Genomic DNA, 20,787 nt, shown 5'->3' with positions numbered 1-20,787 from the left:
GTTTCACATTACAGCCAAAAAAGCAGTGAGGTATGTCAATTATTACTCAATAAAACGGGGCGGGAGGGAGGAAGCCCGGAAATTCATTAATATTACTGCTCCAAACTGAAAGTGAAACGTTGTAAACTACTTTAAAATTTTCACTTTCACTTCTGTACTGAATCGATCTATGGGGACCTTTACCCAGAGCTTTTCAAATATACATATATACACACATATAGTCAAAATACATTGTATTTCCTCTTAAGCGAAGTAATAAAAGATTCTTGTATTAAAAAATAAGAGTAAGGGAAGGAGATGAGAAATGCAGAACCAGTTGATCAGAGAAATGCAGAATCAACCATATTTTCTCATTAAATAGCAAAGAAAATCTAGCTTTGACTGCAAATATGAACCCCAAATGACATATACGGGATAGCAGTGCTAAGATTCAAGCTTTCTGTCCGGCTAACGAGATTTACTTTAGGGCATACCTATCTTCTTCTGTCCCCCCCCAGAACAACTCCATATAAACACCCCACCACCCGGGCCCAGCCCAGCGCAGACCTGGGACCGCGCGAACCGTCGGCGCATCCCCAAGCCCCGGCCAGCCTCCGCGCTCGCCGCCCACCGCCCGCGGCCCGCCGCTGTGGCCGCGCCCCGCCCCGGGCGGGGGATGCGTCGGGGTCGTGCCGGGGACAGGGGCGCCAGACAGCGCCGGTGAGGCCCGGGTCGGAGACCGGACGCTCGGCCGCCGCCTCCTCACCTGCGCCACCACCGCGCCCGCCGCGACCCGCCGAGTACCCGGATGCGGGAGCGGCCGCCGTTTATTTTCATTCCGGGTGAGGCTGGCCCCGCCCCCGCCGCTGCGGCCGCCGCACCCCCCTCGCGCGGCCAGGAAGGAGGGTTGTGGGCGGGGTTAGAGGGTGGGTCGGAATAGGTTGTGGGCGGGGCTAATGTGGGGCGGGTATTGATGGCGGGTGGGCGGGGCTAAGACGGGGTGGGGTGGGCGGGGTGGGTGGGGCAAGGCGAGACGGGGCGGGGCAGGGTGGAGGGCGAGGGGGCAGGGCCTAGCGGAGGCCTCTAGCCTCGGGCTCCGAGAGGGTTCAGCCGGGGCCGTGCAGGTCCGGCGCCGCGCCTGCGGGGGCCGAGGCGGTGTCCGGGCGGGACGGGGCGGGACCGCAGGCCCGGCCCAGTTTGCTCGACTTCAGAGGAAATTGCACCTGGCTTCATTTCTCCAAAAGCCTTGAAAAAGGCCAGCGGACCTTGCAGGAAGAACCCTTTCCCCGGAGGGCGGGCTGTCCCCCTAAACGTCCGGTTTTCCTCCCGCTCTCCATCGGGCCTCCCCTCACGGTGAAATTAGGTTGCTTCGCCCGAACTTCCCGGCTCCTCGCCCTGGCGCTTCTTTCCCGCGTCGCTGGCGGTGCTAACCAGGTATCCGTCGCATTGCCACCCCAAGGTCTCTGGAGAGCCGCCTACTCCCAAAGCGCTCTGCCCAGCGCGGTGGTAAATGCAGATAAATTTATGCCTGGGCTCTGTCCGTATGTCTAGGTGAGAAAATAAGGCAAGGTGCATAAAAATTAAGGGCCACTTGTGAAATGCTCTGGGAACGTTGGTAGAACCCAGGTGGTTGAGCACAGGTTCTGGAAGAGCTTTGAGAGAGGCGGACGGGAAATGGAAGAAAGATGTCCATCTCAGACCTCAGAAAGTTTGCTCGGATGAGGCTGTTGGCCCATCCTTTCCGAATCCCGAAACCATCCTTGGGCCTGCTCTAGCATCGTGATGGCGTGGGGCTTAGAGCTTACTGAGGTCCTGCTAGCTGGCAGCCAGCTCCAACAGGTGCCTGGGGGTCCCTGGGCAAGCTGCTTAACTCTCTATCAACGGGCATAATAATAACCCTGTCCCCGGGCCATGGTGGCTAAAATCTTGTGCAAGGATCTGTCTGCCCCTCTCACTAGGATGTGGGAAACAAAGGCAGAGGGAATGTAGATAAAATTAAATCTCCTTATAACCTGCAGCCCATCGACAAATATTTGAGACAGGCAGATTATAACATTCCTCCAGAATCCTGAAAGTCTTCTTTAACATATGAAAGTCCTTTAAGAATTTCTTGACTTCTGGGGCGCCTGGGTGGCTCAGTCATTAAGCGTCTGCCTTCGGCTCGGGTCATGATCCCAGGATCCTGGGATCGAGCCCCACAAGGGGCTCTCTGCTTGGTGGGAAGCCTGCTTCTCCCTCTCCCACTCCCCCTGCTTGTGTTCCCTCTCTCCCTTTGTCTCTCTCTGTCAAATAGATAAATAAAATCTTTAAAAAAAAAAAAGAACTTCTTGACTTCTCCCAACCCCAAGGTATAAAATCACTTGCTCCTCGTAATCCTGGGGCAGCAGGGAGCAATGGCAGCACCTCCTTCTGCCCATGGGTCTTGTCCCCGTGCTTTAATAAAGCCACCATTTTGCACTGAAGACATCTCAAGAATTCTTTCTTGGCCATCGACTCCAGACCCCACCACCAACAACATTCAAGAACTACATCAACTACACCAGGACAACCCCCAGGACGGGATTAGCCCCAGCCATACATTTCCGAAATGATGTATTGGATCTAGAATAACACCAGGGGGCCTTGGCACAGACCATCTGAAAGGGGCCCTGCACACCCTTGGGCAGCCCCTATCAGGAGAGGTGAGGCAGGACCCCTCCTCCTGGTGCCCTTCCATTCTCCGGCGGGAAGCCTTAGGTGGAATGTGTGCCAAATCCATTTTAAGGAGGAGAGACATGTTCCCAAAGGTGCTCTGTCTGCCAGTGTTCCCGCCCATGATGGAGAGGACACTGCACACACTATACAGAGCAATTTCAGTCCCCTTTTTCTCATCTCTTGGCTTGGAAGCATTGCCCATGGGCCCACCAGTGCATGCCAAGCTGGTGGATTTCTGTGTCTGTCCAAATAAGAGTCTTCTATCTCAATAGCCTCCTTGGGGCACACAAACACTTAGAAAATCTTCGAGATTAAAGTTCTTTACGTTGAACCAAATCAGCTGCTTAGTCAAAAGACAAACGGCAAAATTGGGGGGGGGGGGAATACTGGCAAGTCACATCAAAGACAAATCTCTTTGGTACATAAAGAGCTCTTACAATTCAATAGGAAAAGGACCAAAATAGAAAACTGGGCAAAGGCTCTGAAAATATGGTTTCCTGAAGAGGAAATACAAATGGTTTATAAACATATGACAGATTATGTACCCTCACTCAAAATGAGATAAATATAAATTAAAACTACACTTGGGGCACCCGGGTGGCTCAGTCGGTTAAGCGTCTGCCTCGATCTGGGCTTAAGTCATGATCTCAGGGTTGTGAGATTGAGCCCCCCATCAGGTTCCGTGCTGGGCATGGAGCCTGCTTAAGAATCTTTCACCCTGTCCCTCTGCCTCTCTCTCTCTCTCTCCCTCTCTAAAAACAAAAACAAACTACAACAAGATACCACCTTGTGTCTATCAGATTGGAAAAAAAAATGTGACAGCCCGTGAAGGCAAGGCTGTGTGGAAATAGACACCCTCCTTAGTTACCCCAGGAAGGTGAAATTGGCATGTCTCCTACAAGGGCAATATGGCAGTAACTATCAAAATCAAAATGCATATTGTCTTTGACCGAGTAATTCAACTTTTATCATTCTTGTGTATTTTATTAACCGGCCTCCTTTCTGTTATTCCTAATGCTGACATTTAGTGGCTTCGACTGCAATTTCATAAGATGAAGAATTCTTCCTAATTTGTCTTTTTGTTTTTGTTGCTATGGGTTTCGTAGTAACAAGGAATCAAGCCACTTCTGCTGGAGTTGAATCAGAAAATCCTTAAACATCCTTTACGTGACAGTGAAGTTTCATGCTGAATGTTAACAGCTCTTGCTAGAAAAGTAACAGGAAGTTTCAGCAGGTCAGCTTTATTTAGAATTGCTTTGATCAGAACAACATACATGTGTTGCGTGAAGTTGTGCAGTAAACTAATTTTTTAGAGATGAAGAAGTGGATTTAAAAAGAAAACCGGTTCATTCTTGATTTTTCTATTTATAAATGGGAATTTGGGGGAAGTGGTTATAAACTGGAATTTTCAGGGAATTTGAATGATGACTCACACTTTCAGTCTGGTAGGTTTTCAATCACTGATAACCTTATTTGGAGACATGGTCATTTTATTTAGCATCTTAGCTCGATGAGAAGAACACGGAGGGACAGAGTAACCAAACAGGTGGTGAGGGAGATTTGTTCCCCCCTGCTTGGGAATACTTAATTTCAATCCCCCCGGAAGATAATAGAAGCTGAAAGAAATTTTGAAAATATCAGATATGAGAGTTTCTCTGATTCCCAGGAAACGTGGGCTGGGGGGGCTGGATCTCAGACACTGAGAGATTGGGTCGTGGGATTGAGCCCCGCATCCAATTTGGGCTCTGCGCTCAGTGCGGAGTCTGCTTCAAGATTCTCTCTCTCCCTCTGTCCCTTGGGCTCGGCTGCTCACCTGACTCAGGTAGCAGGTAGAATCCCTCTGAAAGCATGCAGTCCTCAAGTTCTGTGTCCTGGTTTCGAATCTCTGGCATGTTCTCCCAGATATTTAGCCCAAGTACCTCTGTTCATCTGTCTCCCAAGAGGTGGGTTGGTGATGTTCCAACTCTAAAAAGAAAAGAAATAAGGGCAGAGGTGGTAAAGTAAATTAAATCATGGTATTCATACTATTTTTTTAAAAGATTTTATTTATTTATTTATTTATTTATTTATTTATTTATTTATTTGGCAGAGAGAGAGCAAGAAAGCACAAGCAGGGGGAGCGGCAGGCAGAGGGAGAGGGAGAAACAGATTCCCTGCTGAGCAGAGAGCCCCATCTGGGGCTCTACCCCAGATCATAACCTGAGCCGAGGGCGGACACTCAACCAACTGAGCCACCCAGTTGCCCCGGTATTCATACTATTGAACTAAGTTCAGAATAATCTCTGTTTTATCATTTAACCTATTTTCAATGTTAAAAAGAATTTGATGTACAATATTAGTTTTGTGATTTCAAGTCCAAGGGTGAATGAAAACTAAGGTGAACACAGTGGCAAGAAAGTAGCTAGTCATTGCCTTAGGCTTATGGTTTGAGAGCCTTCTGTGGAATGCTAAACTACTTTACTTTGTTTCTTTACTTGATTCCAGAAAATAATGACAAATCACATAGTATGCATGACAGTTAAAAAGGTAGAATCATTAGCTCAGGTCACGATCTCAGAGTGGAGATATGGAGCCCCATGTCGGGCTCCACGCTCAGCTGAGAGTCTGCTTGAGATTCTCTCTCTCCCTCTGCCCTTCTCCCTGCTTGTGTGCTTTCTCCCTCTCTAAAATAAATAAATCTTAAAAAAAAAAAAAAAGGGAAAATCAGAAATCTCCACCATCCTTATTTTCTAAAAAAAACCCTATTGCCTAAAACTTCGGGGACTGTCTAATTCAACAGGTGTATTTTCTTTTTCTTTTTCTTTTTTTAAAGATTTATTTATTTTGAGAGAGAGAGAGAGTGAGCAAGCACGGAGTGGGGCAGGGGCAGAGGGAGAGAAAGAATCCTGAAGCAGACTCCCCACCGTGCCCCGAGTCCACATCGGAGTCTGACATGGACTCGGGGCTCAATCCCATGACCCTGAGATCATGACCTAGGCCAAAAATCAAGAGTCGGTTTCTTAACCAACTGAGGCAACCAAGGGCCCTTTGGCTCCTCTTTTGAGCTGGTTATCACATCTGCTTTGTTCCCTCATGAGTTCAATAAAATCTTTAATACAGGGAGAGGGGCAGAGGGAGAAGAGGACTCCCTGCTGGGCTGGGCTCAATCCCAGGATTCTGAGATCATGACTTGAGCTGAAGGCAGATGCTTAACTGAGGGGGCCACCCAGGTGCCCCTTATTTTTTAATTATTAAAAAAATATTAAATGATAGGGGCGCCTGGGTGGCTCCGTCGGTTAAGCGGCTGCCTTCAGCTCAGGTCACGATCCCAGGGTTTTGGGATCGAGCCCCACATCGAGGGAGGGCTTCTCCCTCTCCTACTGCCCCTGCTTGTGTTCCCTCTCTCACTCTCTCTGTCAAATAAATAAATAAAATCTTTAAAAAAAGTTAAATGATAAAATGAGAAGATAAATATAAATCTCTCAGTGTTTCGTTATCTAAACTATAATCATTATTAACATTTCCATGTAAAATGTTCCAGTATATTTTTCTTAATAAGAGTTTTTCTTATATATATAAAAAATCCCATATATGCAATTTTAATCATACTTTAAAAAATGAATATATCAGGGCGCCTGGGTGGCTCAGTTGGTTAAGCGACTGCCTTCGGCTCAGGTCATGATCCCGGAGTCCCGGGATCGAGTCCCGCATCAGGCTCCCTGCTCAGCAGGGAGTCTGCTTCTCCCTCTGACCCTCCCCCCTCTCATGCTCTCTGTCTCTCATTCTCTCTCTCAAATAAATAAATAAAATCTTAAAAAAAAAATGAATATATCTGAAGAGTTTTTATTCTTATTTCATACCTTCTTAAGTATAATTTCAATAGCTACCTAATATCTCACCAAGTAGAAATACAATAGACCAGCCCATCATCTCCTATTGTTGGTCATTTGCATTTGTGTTAGTTACAATACAGACTTGCCTGCCGGAACAGACTCAAAATAACAAAGGGAAATTGAAATTTTGTTTGCTTGTCTAACAGCCCAGGGCTGCTATGGTGGCCCCAAGGCGCAGGGAAACAGACTCTTTCTATCTCACTGCTCTGCCATCTGCGGGGAGCTTCCCTCCTCTGCAGAGTGCTCGGAGGCTCCCTAGCACTTCCACATTCTAGGCAGAGGGAAGGGAAAAGGCGAAGGGGGTGGGGAAACTCAGCCAGAAGTCACGTGCTTCACATCTTACATCTCCATTGGCCAGGACTTGGTCACATGGTCACCGAGGCGCAAAGGAGGCTGGGCAATGTAGAAATCAATCTGGATAGCGCTGTGCCAGCCTCAGTGGGGAATCCCATTACAGTGTGAGAGACAGAGAAATAGATACTGATTGGGGAGGATTAGTCACAAGGTTGTTTCCAATTATTCATTATTTATAATGGTGAAGGTCATCTCTGATGTGAAGCTTTTTCTAAGGGTGTTTTGTTGTGGTTGTTAGTTCTGTTTTGTTCAGTGGTGTTTCCGTAGATTACTACATCAAAGGTACAAATCGTAGACTTCCTATACTTACTGATAACTTTCTCTCTTCCAACAGAATGAGATATTATAATTATTTTAAAGATTTTATTTATTTACTTGAGAGAGAGAGAGAGATAGCAAGAGAGAGCATGAGCAAGGGCAGAGGGAGAGGGAGAAGCAGGCTCCCCGTGGAACATTGTAGGGTTCATCTCAGGACCCCGAAATCATGATCCCAGCTGAGGAGAGATGCTTAGCCGACTTAGCCACCCAAGCGCCCCTAGATATTATAATTTTTTTTTAATTTACCTTTTCCGAGGGAAAGAGGGGGAGAAGAGGAGAGACGAAGAGGAGGAAAAAGGAGAGCTTACATTCTTAACGACTAATGCTTACTTATTGTTTTTATTGCTTCATTTTTCCTGTGTTTGTTTTTACTGTTTGCAGAATACATACGAATGAATTTGCACAATTTTGAATAGAGTGTGACTCTAATAAGAAAAAATTAAAACTAAACTAAATGTTCATCAATAGAAGGCAAGGAGAAATAAATGAGAGGATGTTCTTACTATGGAACACGATAGCAGCCGTTAGAAAGGACAGAGTAGATTTGCATGCATGTAGGACAGGGGAAGGTACAAAATTGTAAGAAGCAAGTTGCAGAACAATATGTCTATGACACTGCTGTTAAATATACTGTGTAAGTGTGTATGTGCGCTTACAAACACACATATATTTATCTCCAAGACCATTGAATCTGGAAGGGTATTCACCAAGAAGGATTGAGAAGGGGGTGAATAGGGACTTACACTTTTACTCTGTATACTTCAAAACTTTTCATTTTGACAAGTATGTATTACTTCTAGTTTTAAAAATTAAAAAGGGAAAACATAGGAAAAGAATTTATAACATGATAACAGGTTCATTTTGCATTTGATTCTATACGACTTTTTAGGACTTTTTATTTTCAAAACTTTATAATGAATATGTGGATTCTATACGATTTTTTAAAAGATTTTATTTTATTTATTTGAGAAAGAGAGAGTGAGAGCGGAGGGGCAGAGGGAGAGGGAGAGAAAGAATCTCAAGCAGACTCCCTACTGAGCGCAGAGCCCCATGCGGGGCTCGATCCCACAGCCCTGGGATCACCACCAGAACCCAAATCAAGAGTCGGACGTTCAACCAACTGAGCCACCCAGGCGTCCCTTGGTTCTATACTATTTTATTTGCTATCTTAATGTGTAGAATTCTTGTCTCCCCAAGTAAATTATCAGCTCTTTGAGGGAAGACAGACCTATATCTTAAATTTCTATTTCTTCCACCGGTGCCTAGCACAGTGATGAACACAGCAGATGCTTAGTCAGCATTATTAATACATAATAATTCCCTAGGAAGAATTACTTGAAATTTCTATCTCTGATTTATGGCACATTACATGAGTGCAGAAATATGTATTGTCTCTGTTAGCAACCGCATATGCCCTTCCCATGATATGAAGACAGTGGCAGACCAGAAGGGACCATCTCTCCTGGAGAGGACCTGACCAAAAGGGACTGCCCATTGGTTCAAAGAGACTGCAACATGGGAGGTAAGCGAGGAGGGAGAGGCCCACCAGACCGGGAGAGGATGCTGGATGAGAATAGGCCCAGCAGTGTTCAAGAGAACAGAGAGGGACATCCCAGGGAGCACTGAATAATAGCCACAGAAGTCTAGACTTCATATCCTAAGAGATCAGAAAGTTTGTTTCGTTTTGTTTGCAAAAGAGTAGCAGGGTAGAAGAGACATAAGTAAGACCAGTCTGATAACTATGTGCAGGAAGGACTATAGAGGGGTCTGGACGTCGCTACCATGGCTCAGGTAGAAGGAGATACAGGCCTGGCTAAGGCAGTTAATGGAGGGGCACCTGGGTGGCTCAGTCGGTTAAGTGGCCCACCCTTGATTCTTTGGCTCAGGTCATGATCTCAATCGTGAGATCTGAGCCCCATGTGGGGTTCCCTGCTCAGTGGAGAGTCTGTTTGAAGATTCTTTCTCTGCCCCTCCTCCCTCACCCCCCCCATGCACTCTCTCTCTCTCTCTCAAAAAAACAAAAACAAAAACAAACAAACAAAAAACCGGTAGTTAATGGAGAGGACGAAATGGATGCAAATGCTTATAAGGAAAAGTAATTTACAGTGACTGATGATTACCTAGATGCAGGATGAAGGAACAGGTCAAGTTTTACCTACCTGGAAATTTTGTTGTAATGTGCTTTCACAAGTAGTCAATAACCAAATTCATGCCCTCAGAGGACAGAGCTCAGAGGCTTTCATCCAGGCTTTAATCAGCATCTCAACGTTGCCCACTCTCACGCAGCTGTTCTAAGCTGTACAGAGCCCCAAATCCGTTCTAAGCGGTGCATACAGGAGTGTATTTGGTCAGCAATGAGTCCTACTCTGGCAGATTGGAAAGTAAAAACAACCTCATTCACCTCATTAAGGGAGGCATTTCCAATGAAAATTGACTTTTTATGTTTAATAATTATCAAAATTTGCAACGTATTTATGTTGATTTAGTGAGATATACGTTTACTAATAATGGCAATGATAACCCTAACCAGAAAACACTTTTCAGTACATAGAGACTCACGATCATAGGATATAAAATTTCTTTAAATTTTAATTTATATATATATATTTTAAAGATTTTATTTATTTATTTGACAGAGAGAGACAGCAAGAAAAGGAACACAAGCAGGGGGAGCGGGAGAGGGAGAAGCAGGCTTCCCGCCGAGCAGGGAGCCCTTAATTTATATTTTTGTTGCTGAGAAGTATGATAGGGACAATCCATGAAAGACTTCCAAAAGTAATATATATTCTACTATGATAAAATTAGATGAGGGAAGTGAATGGAAAGGCAAGTTTATGAAGAAAAAGGAAGTTAAAAGAGAACTTTATGTATTTTTAAATGGTGGGTATCAAATTGTATGGTATTTAGGTATCACTGAACACATAGCCAAGAGTCACATAATAGTTTTATTTTAAAAAATATGTATAACAACACTAGGCGGGGAGTTGCATCTCCTGCAGCCATTTAAACTTGTGAGGAAAAATTTAAGCGGAAAATCGAAATTTGCGAGGGTAACTTTGAAGCCGTCACGTGACCGAACTTCGGCCTCATCCTTAGTTTAGGGCTCCCTCTGGTGGTGAGATTCGGAATTTGTGCTGGCTCGCAGCTCAAGAGAAGTGTCTAGCGGGATCTAGAAGTGCCGGGTTCTACACGCCACACCCTTCTGGTGTGTTCTCTGGAATCATCTCTACAAAACTTGAGTCGGGTAGGATTAGGACACCTGTTCATATTGAGCCATTGTGTCCTATTTCCACCTTGGCTCCCTTCCCCACAAAAGCAGGGAGAGGTTTCACTCCCCTAGCGAAGGCCAGAATCAGGAGCGAAAGAACCGGACAGAACGGTCCCTGCACACCTCACCAAGCAGGATCCTTGATGATCGTCCGTTAATCTGACACATGTCTATTGAGTACCTACTATGTGCAAGCATGATACTCCATGATCTACAGGCAGGCTGCCATCCACTAGTAGAATCTGCCCTCTACTTCTCTCTTTTGAAAAGCTTGAAGAGGGGCGCCTGGGTGGCTCAGTCGTTAAGCGTCTGCCTTCGGCTCAGGTCCTGATCCCAGGGTCCTGGGATCGAGCCCCACATCGGGCTCCCTGCTCAGCGGGAAGCCTGCTTCTCCCTCTCCCACTCCCCCTGCTTGTGTTCCCTCTCTCGCTATGTCTCTCTCTGTCAAATAAATAAATAAAATCTTTAAAAAAAAAAAAAGAAAAAAGAAAAGCTTGAAGAGGGGCGCCTGGGTGGCTCAGTCTGTCAGGCAGCCGACTCTTGATTTCCACTCAGGTCATGATCTCAGGGTCGTGAGATGGAGCCCAGAGTTGGGCTCTGCGCTCAGTGCAGAGTCAGCTTAAGACCCTCTCTCCCTCTCCCTCTGCCCCTCCCCCCACTCTCTAAAATAAATAAATAAATAAATCTTAAAAAAAGAAGCTCTTTTAAATAAAAAAAGAATCCAGTGTTAAAAAGAAGGGGCGCCTGGGTGGCTCAGTTGGTTAAGTGTCTGCTTTCAGCTTAGATCATGATCCCAGGGTCCTGGGATCGAGCCCCGCATCGGGCTCCCTGCTCCGCGGGGAGCCTGCTTCTCCCTCTCCCTCTGCCTCTCCCCCTGCTTGTGCTCTCTCTCTCCATGTCAATAAATAAATAAAATCTTTTAAAAATAAATAAATTAAAAAGAAAAAAGAGAAAGAAAAATACAGGCCCAAAGTAGGGTGGCGTAGGTTAAGGCCCCAAGTTGGTAAACCAAGACTTAATACCTAACCTAATTGCAGTTTCAACCCCCCAGAAATGTGACCTTTAACCAGTCAACATGGGAATTTCCTGGTCGGCACTAGGATAGACCCCCACTCCCCTCCACCTTGGCTAAAACAATGGATTCTTTGCTAATAATTTCCTTTTTTCCACTCCCTCTCTACCTTTATAGATCTGTCCTTTTCTGTAGCCCTTTGGTACTCTTCGTCTCCTTGCTAGACAGGATGCTGCCTGGTTCGTGAATTGGTTAATAAAACCAACTAGATCTATAAAATTTACTCCATTGAATTTTTGTTATTAAACATCAACAATAACAAACAACCATAGGATTTTACCTCCCGAAATTAAAATGACCCAAAAACATTTATTTTTAAAATTTAATTTAATTTAATTTAAATTCAATTAATTAACATATAGTGTATTATTAGTTTCAGAGGTAGAGTTCAGTGATTCATCAATCTTATATAATACCCAGTGCTGATTACATCATGTGCCCTCCTTAATGCCCATCACCCAGTTACCCCGTCTCCCCACCCACCTCCCCTCCAGCAACCCTCAGTTTGTTCCCTAGAGTTAAGAGACTCCTTTTGGGTGCCTGCCGCTCCCCTTGTTTGTGCTCTCTCTGGCAAATAAACAAATCTTTAAAAAACAGAGTCTCCTTTTTTTAAAAAAAGATTTTATTTATTTATTTGAGAGATAGCATGAGAGAGAGAGAGCGCACAAGCAGGGGGGAAGGCAGAGGGAGAGGGAGAAGCAGATGTGGCACTCAATCCCAGGACCCTGGGATCATGACCTGGGCCGAAGGCAGACGCTTAACCGACTGAGGCACAGAGGCACCCTAGTTAAGAGTCTCTTATGGTTTGTCTCCCTCTCTCAGTTCTTCTTATTCTATTTTTCCCTCCTTCTCCTATGATCCTCTGTTTTGTTTCTTAAATTCCACGTGAGTGAAATCATGTGATAATTGGCTTTCTCTGATTGACTTATTTCGCTTAGCATACCTTCTAATTCCACCCACATCGTTGTAAATGGCAAGATTTCATTCTTTTTGATGGCTGAGTAATATTCCATGGTCTATATACACCACATCTTATTTATCCATTCATCTGTTGATGGACATCTGGGCTCTTTTCATAGTTTGGCTCTTGTGGGCATTGCTGCTATAAACATTGGGGTGCAGGTGTCCCTTTGTATCACTACATCTGTATCTTTGTGGTAAATACCCAGTAGTGCAATTGTTGGGTCATAGGGTAGCTCTATTTCTAACCTTTTGAGGAACTTCCATACTGTTTTCCAGAGTGGTTGCACCAGCTCGCATTCCCACCAACAGTGTAGGAGGGTTCCCCTTTCTCTGCATCCTCGCCAACATCTGTCGTTTCCTGACTTGTTAATTTTAGCCATTCTGACCGGTGTGAGGTGGTATCTCATTGTGGTTTTTTAAAATTTGTATTTCCTTGATGCCTAGTGATGTTCAGCATTTTTTCATGTGTCTGTTGACCATTTATGTCTTCTTGACCCACAAACATTTAAAAAGATGTTCAACCCCTCCAGTAATTAGAGAAACACAAATTAACCACAATGAGGAATCATTAGCTCTTATACTGGCATAGGCTCGATGATATCCAAGGTTGACGAGGTTGGGGCATCTGAGAAATATACATCTTCCTACTTTGTGAATGAGGCTATAAATTGGTACAACAATTTGAGGGAAAATGAAGAATATTACGTTTTTTTAAGTTTGTACTTCTTGACCCATTAATTCCCCCTTTTAGACTATTGTTAGGACCTAGGCCCCAGCCTGCTGCTGAGATTGTCAGGAATTTTGGAAGGCTTTGATCACATGTCCCCAACCACTCTCATCTTTATTTTTCATTTTCATTTTTGAAAAGATTTTTTTTTTTAAGTAATATCTATACCCAACATGAGACTCAAACTCCCAACCCTGAGATCAAGAGTCACATGCTCCATCAACTGAGCCAGCCAGAGGCCCCCACTCCGATTTTTAAAGAACAGACTCTTGGGGTTCTCCTCCCGACACACTTACCTGTGCCAAGAATGGGGAGAAGGACAGATGACTGTCTCAGCCACCAGGGCCCTGGGGGACAGACTCTACTTCTCACTCCATCTCTGCCCTCCTACCCCATCACACACACACACACACACACACACACACACACGAAGGGGAGAAAGAGCACTGAACTTAAAGGTGACACCCATGTGGCCTTGCCCCTCAGGGCCTTGAGGACATGCCCTTACAGGCCTCATTTCCCCCCGTCCCCTGAGGGATGACCTCCCTGAGTTCCCTCAACTTTAACCCTAGCTCTGTCCTCAAGGAGCTTATAATCTAGTCAAGGAGACAGGAGATCTATCTTAATTCATGCAATCGACATTTATTGAATGCTGCTAGGTGTTCAAGTTCAAATAGATAAATAACATGACCTCTTCCCTCTAGAGGTTTACAATCCAAACATGGTCCAAAGTAGGAGGTGGCCATGGCTGTGAAGGAGATAGAGAATTCTCGGCACATTCCAGGAAAAGAAGACACATTTGTGTGAAGCTAGAAAGAAATTTTAGTTAAATAAAAATAGACAGTGGCGTGGGCTAGGTGCCCAATGAACACAGAGATAGAACAGTGCCTTTGACATAATGAGCAATATATATTTGCTCTCTGTCCCACTTCCTGGTCTGTGACTTCCAAAACCTCGGAATCTCTGAAGTGACAAGTGTCTTTTTAGATGTGAAGGAGATGGCTGGGGCTGGGGGCTCCAGGATAAACCTCAGGATGGAGGCTGGTTGCCAGGGGAACCAACCTCCCTGATTAGAGGGTTGGTTTTTCAGCGCCCCTCCCCCCCCACCGCTCCAGGAGGGAGGGGAAAACTGTTGGAAGTTGGATTAATCATTAATGGCCAGTAATTTCATCCACTGAGCCTATGACATGAGGCCTCCATTTAAAACAAAAATCAACAAACCCTAATTGAAGGTGTTCAGAGAGCCTCTGGGTTGTTGACCATCTGGAGATGCCAGGGTGGGGGTGGGTGGGGGTGGAGAGGACATGGAAGCTCAGCGCCCCTTCCCCAAGCCTGGCGCCACCCATCTCTTCAATCTGGCTGTTCCGGACTTGTATCCCTTTTTAACAAACTGGTAATATTTTTAAAAAAGATTTTATTTATTTATTTGAGAGTAAGAGAGAGAGTGAGAGAGAGCAGGGAGCCCAACGTGGGGCTTGATCCCAGGACTCTGGGACCACAACCTGAGCCAAAGGCAGACGCTCAACTGACCGAGCCACTCAGGTGCCCCATAAACTGATAATCTAATAAGTAATCTCTTTCCCCAAGTTCTCTGACTCATTCTACCAAATTATCCAACCTGAGGAAGGGGTGGTAGGAACCTCTGATTGAAAGCCAGTGGGTCAGGAGCATGGGTGACAACGTGGACTTGTGATTGGCGTCTGCAGTGTGGGGGGTGCAGTCTTGTGGGACCGAGCCCTTCCCCTGTGGGATGTGATGTTCGGCCCAAGAAGGTAGCATCAGGATTGGATTGGACTGTAGGACGCCCAGTGGGGATCACAGAGAAGTGGAGAATTGCTTGGTGAGGAAAACCCACACATCTGGCTTCAGAAGCACCGCGTGTAGAGTAGTCCCCCTTTAGGGCCACAACCAGTACACGAAGGGGCCAAGTATCTGTGCGCCGGAGGTAGTCAAAGAAGTTTCTGCACACGGAAGCTTTTCTGGATGAGCAACATTTATAAAAAGCTTGAAGGGAAGATCTCCCATGGGCAGGGGCAGATCCAGTTTGGGGGGCCCTGAAACTAATAGAATTTGGGAAGTCCCTTTATGAAAAAGAACACCGTGATTACAAATACGGTATTAGGAATGAAAGTAAATACTGGCTTAGAATGAGAAAAATAACGTTACCAATTTTTCAAAGTTGAAAGATACCCCAAAACATAAAATCCAGAAAAATCAAATCCCTCCTTAACTATCTGCTACACCTCTATAATATTTTTTCTTGCAGTTTTTGGCTCTAAGTGGTTTGACTAGCTCTTCACTGACAAAATCTGATCAGAGAAATTGGGAAGATAGTCTTTCCTCTAGCATGGCGGATACAAAGTTAGTGATTTGTTAATCTAGAAAAGTTTCCTGCAGCTTCTGTGCCCGTTATCGAGTGACTGCCTCTCAGCTCCTAATATCCCTCGGCTGCCTGCCTTTCCGGTGAGTACGTGGACCCTGGAAAATATTTACTGTTTGCCGCCTGCTGTGTGAAGCTTTGTCAGCAGAGGGCGCTGGAGGGCCGCCGGAGGAGAAGGCTTCCTCCTCCCGGTGGGGGCGTGCTGCTCTCGGCCGGGTCCTGCAGCACCCGGTCCCGACCAACGCCTTCTGCAGCTCGTGTGGCGTGTGAAGCACCTAGCTTCAACAATTCCCAGCAGCCAGGAGCTTCCCCTGGCATCCCCTGGGGCAGCTTTGGAGGGTGGGGCATGACCAGCCTCCCCTCGTTTTCTCCTGTGGCTTTGGGGCAAGTTCTGAGATATGACACCTCCCTATGGATGGTCATTTGTCACCCCAGGGGGGAGGGTTCCAGCAAGTGCAGCCGACCTAGCAACTCAGTGGCTTCTCTGCCACGCGCTGAGCCACGCTCTCTCCAATAAGGTCTGGATCTCAGCCCTGCAGAGGGACCTCTTCACGGATGCTCCGTCTCCCCCGCGGCGATGGCCACCCGCTGGGTCTGAATCCTCTTTACTTCTTTCTAGCCAATCCCTTATTACTCCAATCCCCTGATCAAATTAATTCCTTACGTTAAAGCTTCCTTGTTCAAATTGCTACGTTCTTTCCATTTCCTGATTGGACCCTGAGCAATACAATTTTACAATGCATTGCTGGTAATCATTACCATAAATATTAAGGATTTTTTTTTTTTTTTCACATTTGAGGAAATCTCTGTCAAGTTTCACATAAGAGTTTGAAGCTTGCAGTGCATTTCAAGTTATATTTTTGCTCCGGGACTAATCTTAAAACCCTTTGAAATAATGACATTTATTAATCAGGGTGTCACGGACAGCCTCCTTGAAGAGGTGCTGTAGGAGTTTTATCTTTCTTTGTCAGTGTCTCCATTTCTTGTCAAAATTAGCAAGGAAGTTACATCCTTTCCCAGTGTGTTCATATGATTCATTAACTGGATTATCAAACAATCCCCAAACCTATTCACAGCTTCTATTCCAACTTTATCCCTTCCCCTGAGTTAATTAGTGCTTTTTATAAGATCTGAAAGTTTTTTGTGACAAGTTGCTTCTCAAAGTCAGAATCATTTATATTGATTTTATCTCATTTTTATCACTTTTGTTTCAGGTTCCACTACTTTTAAGTTGAATTTAAAGATGACAAAAGAAGGTATCCTTTATATACATACGAAATCTAGAGTCTATAATTTCTCACTCATCGTATTAAAATGTTCCACAACAATTTTTGAAATTGCCATTAAAAGGCCATATTCCAATGTCACCAAAGATACCATTCCCAGCAAAAAAGGGGAGAGGTGCGCACTGCACGTAATTGTATACTCTGTTACAGGAGCGTAGAGAGGGCACGTCCTAACACCGTTCGCTGCAGACAAGCCAGAACTTACGGTTCTCCCTGGGTCGCAGGACCGAACCTCTCATTGACTCTGTAATCCCCCGAGCATCGAAAGTTCTTCATCTATCTTAATATGTCTCTCTTCATCCATCTAGGGAAATCCTTTTATCAGGGAAAAATCCCTCCTACTCTAGAAGCAGAAAATGCCAGACACTCACCGGGGCAGCCACAAAGCAGTCACAGAGAAAATCTTCCTCGGGTTAGCCGCACCCTCCCGGGCCTTAGCGGGAAGTGAGTGGCCGAAGGAGGTAAGGGCTGTGTGCCCCTAACATTTAGCCCCGTTCACTTTGCAGAGGCAGCTGCAGGAACGGTTCTGCCTGCCCCGAACGACAGAATATGGTGGAGGTAGCATTATGTGACGTCCAAGGCAAGACCATACAAGTACCATGGACTTCTGTGCTCTCCTGGGACGCCAGCCCGAGCCAGCCTGCGCAGAGCGACCAGATGAAGAGGCCATGTGTAGGAGTTCTGGATGACGGCTAGTCTCAGCTGCTAGACCTTATGTGAGTGAGGAAGCCTTCAGATGATTCCAGCCCTGGCTGCCAAGTCCCCCAGCCTTTCAGTCTTCCTGGCTGAGAAGCAGAGACTACTTACCTCTCTTTGCCTTGTCTGAGTTCCTAGCCCCCCAGAACCCCGGAGAATCAATCAATCAATCTATCTATCTATCTATCTATCTATCTATCTATCTGAGTAGGCTCCATGCCCAACGTGGGGCTTGAACTTACAACCTTGAAACTGAGAGTCTCATGCTCTACCAACTGAGCCAGCCAGGCGCGCCAGGAGGAAAATCTTGTTAGTGGAGCCCAGTGAGCTAGAGGTGGAGGAGGGCCCTCCCTGAAGGAACAATGGTCCTGAGCACCCAGATGAATCCCCCTCTGAGCTCCTGTTGGGGGTACAGACTTTGGGGCCAGCCCCTGAGCCACAGAGCAGGACCAGAAAGGATGGAGGATGAATCCAGGGGTGTGGCGGGGACGCTAGGGGGGGACACCCGCCCCACGGGGTGTGGAGTTGAGAAGTGTGACCCATGTGAAATCCCCCATGGAGGGCTGAGAGCAGGGACAGCAGGTGCCTCCCCAGCAGGCTTTACCAGTGTATGAGGAGCTGCCCATTTGTGGGCAATCCTGGGAAAAGGCCCGTGGAGTGCAGAGCTCAGTGAGAACCTCTTTGTGCCCCTCTCTTCTCTCAGAGCCTGGGCACAGCATTCACCGCGGATCTGTCAAGCCGCAGCCTCCAGACAGAAGGTTGGAGGGCTTTCTGGCTGCTCTGATGGCGGCTGCACCCACACATCTCCGAAGGAGGTGCATGGAATACTAAAAAATTTAAGTGCTGCAATCAGGACTCTGAAAGTAATGGAGCTGGAATTATTGAGGGAAATTTACAAGTTAAATAACCTAAAAGACTGCAAATGCAAATGACACTAAATTAGCAGGAACTTGGGGGGCACAAGAATGATTCGTCCTTTCTCAAAAAAGAAAGTGGTCAGAGATCCGATCACCAACCAGGAAGGACGGGGGGCCAAGCCCCACTGTTCCCCACGCAGCATCTGTGCATTACAGGGTGCCTAGCACGCTGCGCCCTAAATGCCAGAAGCTCCCCAGTTCTTATGACAACCAAAAATACCCTCTGCACACGGCGTTGCCCTTGGGACACGCGGTTGGGAAGCATGAGGAATGCGTTTCCCAGGTGGGAGCGTGAGTGGTGGCAGCTCTCGCCGCCGCTGCTCCCTGGCAGCTGGATGGACACCCAAGCTTTCTTGCCACCCAAGTTCTGTGTAAAAGGCACCGTCCCAGCCACCGAAGGGATATGGCCGCTGCCTTCAAGGAGATGACCCCAGCGTCCGACGGTAAGCACCGCACGTGTGGCTTAGCAGCAACCTTTCTGCAAAACTGAGCGCCTGAGTCATTTCTCAATGGAATTCTTATTTTATTTGGCTCCAGTTCCTTCTGGGATCCAGCTGCCTGCCACGTGCTGTGCTGGGGCTCTCTGGCAGGGAGGCAGCCAGAAGAGCCGGACCTGGGGAATCTGGGTAACCGACACGAAGAGCAGTAGGATATTGAATGTACATGCAGAATGGACAGAATTGCCCTTGGCACTTACATTCTCAAAGGGAGCTTAAATACAGATCCTAAATCACACAGCAAACCCTCTGCTCTGGCCCCTCCTCCACCCCCCAGCTGGAGACCCGGTGACGCCCCCAGGGCTGAGCAGCTGAGTATAAGCACCTTCAGATGAAAGGCCGCCTCTCCTGGTTGGGCACAGGCAGGCAGGCAAGAGCCCTGGGCGGGGGTCCAGAAATCTGGGTTCTAAACCCAGTTCTGTCACCAAAGAGCAGCATGACCTTGCAAATCCTGAACCCTGGCTGGCTGGCCTCTGCCCAGTGGCTAGGAGGCTCTAAGGTCCCTCCCAGTGTCAGGATTCGAACTCCAAGAGGAGGGCAGGAGGGTCGTGGGGCACCCTCACAAGGTGACTTCAAGAGGCAGGACCCCCTGCCCTTCAGTTCCCAAGAGGAACCTTTACCTGCTTATCGGGCCTCGGCTGCCCAGGGCCTCTTTGGTGTGATTGGGCTCAGGCTGAACACAGCGAGGGCATTGTTTTCTCTGTGGGAAGTTTCAGATAAGGAGCGGGGCTCCACCACAGCCAGATCGGGACTGGGCTCCACGATCAGGTCCCGCCTCACCTTATCTTGACACTGCAGCCAGCCCGGCCTCCTGGTCCAGGGTACAGCCGCGCACGCCCCCCAGGGGTTCATTGCAAGCCCAGTGTTCCCCTCTTGTGGAACACCTAGCCCTCTTCTCTGCCCACCCACCCTTTACAAACCAACTCAAGTTTCACCTCCTCCACGAAGCCATCCTGGACACAATTTTATGCAGCAAATCAGCACCAATCCTTCCTCGTTTCAGTCATAGCATTTATTGTCTGGATTGTATATTGAGGTCCAAATAATTTCTATGTGACATTTAAATGCAGCTTCAAACATACAAACCGAGAGATGTCAACAGCTGGTGCCTGGCGCTGGGTCTCTGGTCATTCGTCAGGTTGAGGACTCCCTAGGACTTTTCAATCTGTAGACTTAATGATACTCAGTTCTGGGAAATTTTTGTGTATTTTTACAAACTAACTTCCTTCCTATTATAGTCTTTTTTCCTTATTTCCAACACTTCGATTTGGACATCCTGGATTTATTTTCTAATTGTGTTTTCTCTTCTAAATTCCCAGAACTGGAAGTCGTGAAACACATATCGAAAGGATATTTCAAATCCTTCTACAATGTAAAATTAGACCCACTCAAAAGCACATCATCATGAGTTTTCAGGATACTAAGGATAAAGAGAAGACTCTAAAAGCTTCCAAAAAGGAAAAAAAAAATTTTTTTAATAGGATGGACCATGGATGAGAATGGCCTCAGACTTCTCATCAATAACTACTAGGTGGTAGCAGCACCTTCAAGACTCCGAGGGAAAGCGATTCCCAAGCAACAGTTATATATCCAGCTGAGCCACTAAGCATTAGGGCAAAATAGACATGTTTAGATACACAAGGTCTCCAGCGTTCACCTCTCAAGCATCCGTTCTCAGGAAGCTGCTGGAGGATATGCTTAGTCAAAATGGACGAACAAAGCAAGATGAGAAGAGGGATCCAGGAAATGCGCTGCCACCCCAGA

At 46.5% G+C, this 20,787-nt stretch overlaps 1 protein-coding gene, 1 long non-coding RNA gene and 1 other non-coding gene across 4 annotated transcripts in view; all 3 read right to left on the bottom strand.

Annotated features, from left to right (window-relative positions):
• The window catches only part of NUB1 (negative regulator of ubiquitin like proteins 1), a 28,470-nt gene extending 27,607 nt beyond the window's left edge, over positions 1-863 (bottom strand). For both annotated transcript variants that reach the window (XM_036102068.2, XM_078059754.1), the window contains exon 1: positions 746-863. In XM_036102068.2, the coding sequence (XP_035957961.1) occupies positions 746-816 (71 nt within the window). In that variant the 5' untranslated portion in view covers positions 817-863. The remainder of the gene's footprint in view (positions 1-745) is intronic.
• A 3,518-nt stretch (positions 864-4,381) lies between these two features.
• LOC118542155 (uncharacterized) lies at positions 4,382-17,458 on the bottom strand. The gene is made up of 3 exons (XR_004920443.2): positions 17,285-17,458; positions 9,377-9,583; positions 4,382-4,638 (listed from the first exon to the last, which is right to left on the bottom strand). It is a non-coding gene; the product is annotated as an uncharacterized LOC118542155 (long non-coding RNA).
• Positions 17,459-17,826: 368 nt separating this feature from the next.
• TRNAE-CUC (transfer RNA glutamic acid (anticodon CUC)) lies at positions 17,827-17,899 on the bottom strand. Its single transcript has one exon. It is a non-coding gene; the product is annotated as a tRNA-Glu (tRNA).
• Between the last annotated feature and the right edge of the window lie 2,888 nt (positions 17,900-20,787).

Source organism: Halichoerus grypus, chromosome 12 (genome assembly GCF_964656455.1).
Source record: "Halichoerus grypus chromosome 12, mHalGry1.hap1.1, whole genome shotgun sequence".
NCBI classification, from domain to species: Eukaryota; Metazoa; Chordata; class Mammalia; order Carnivora; family Phocidae; genus Halichoerus; species Halichoerus grypus.
The sequence above is the reverse complement of the archived record's forward strand: the minus strand, read 5'-3'. Positions and strand labels throughout refer to the sequence as shown.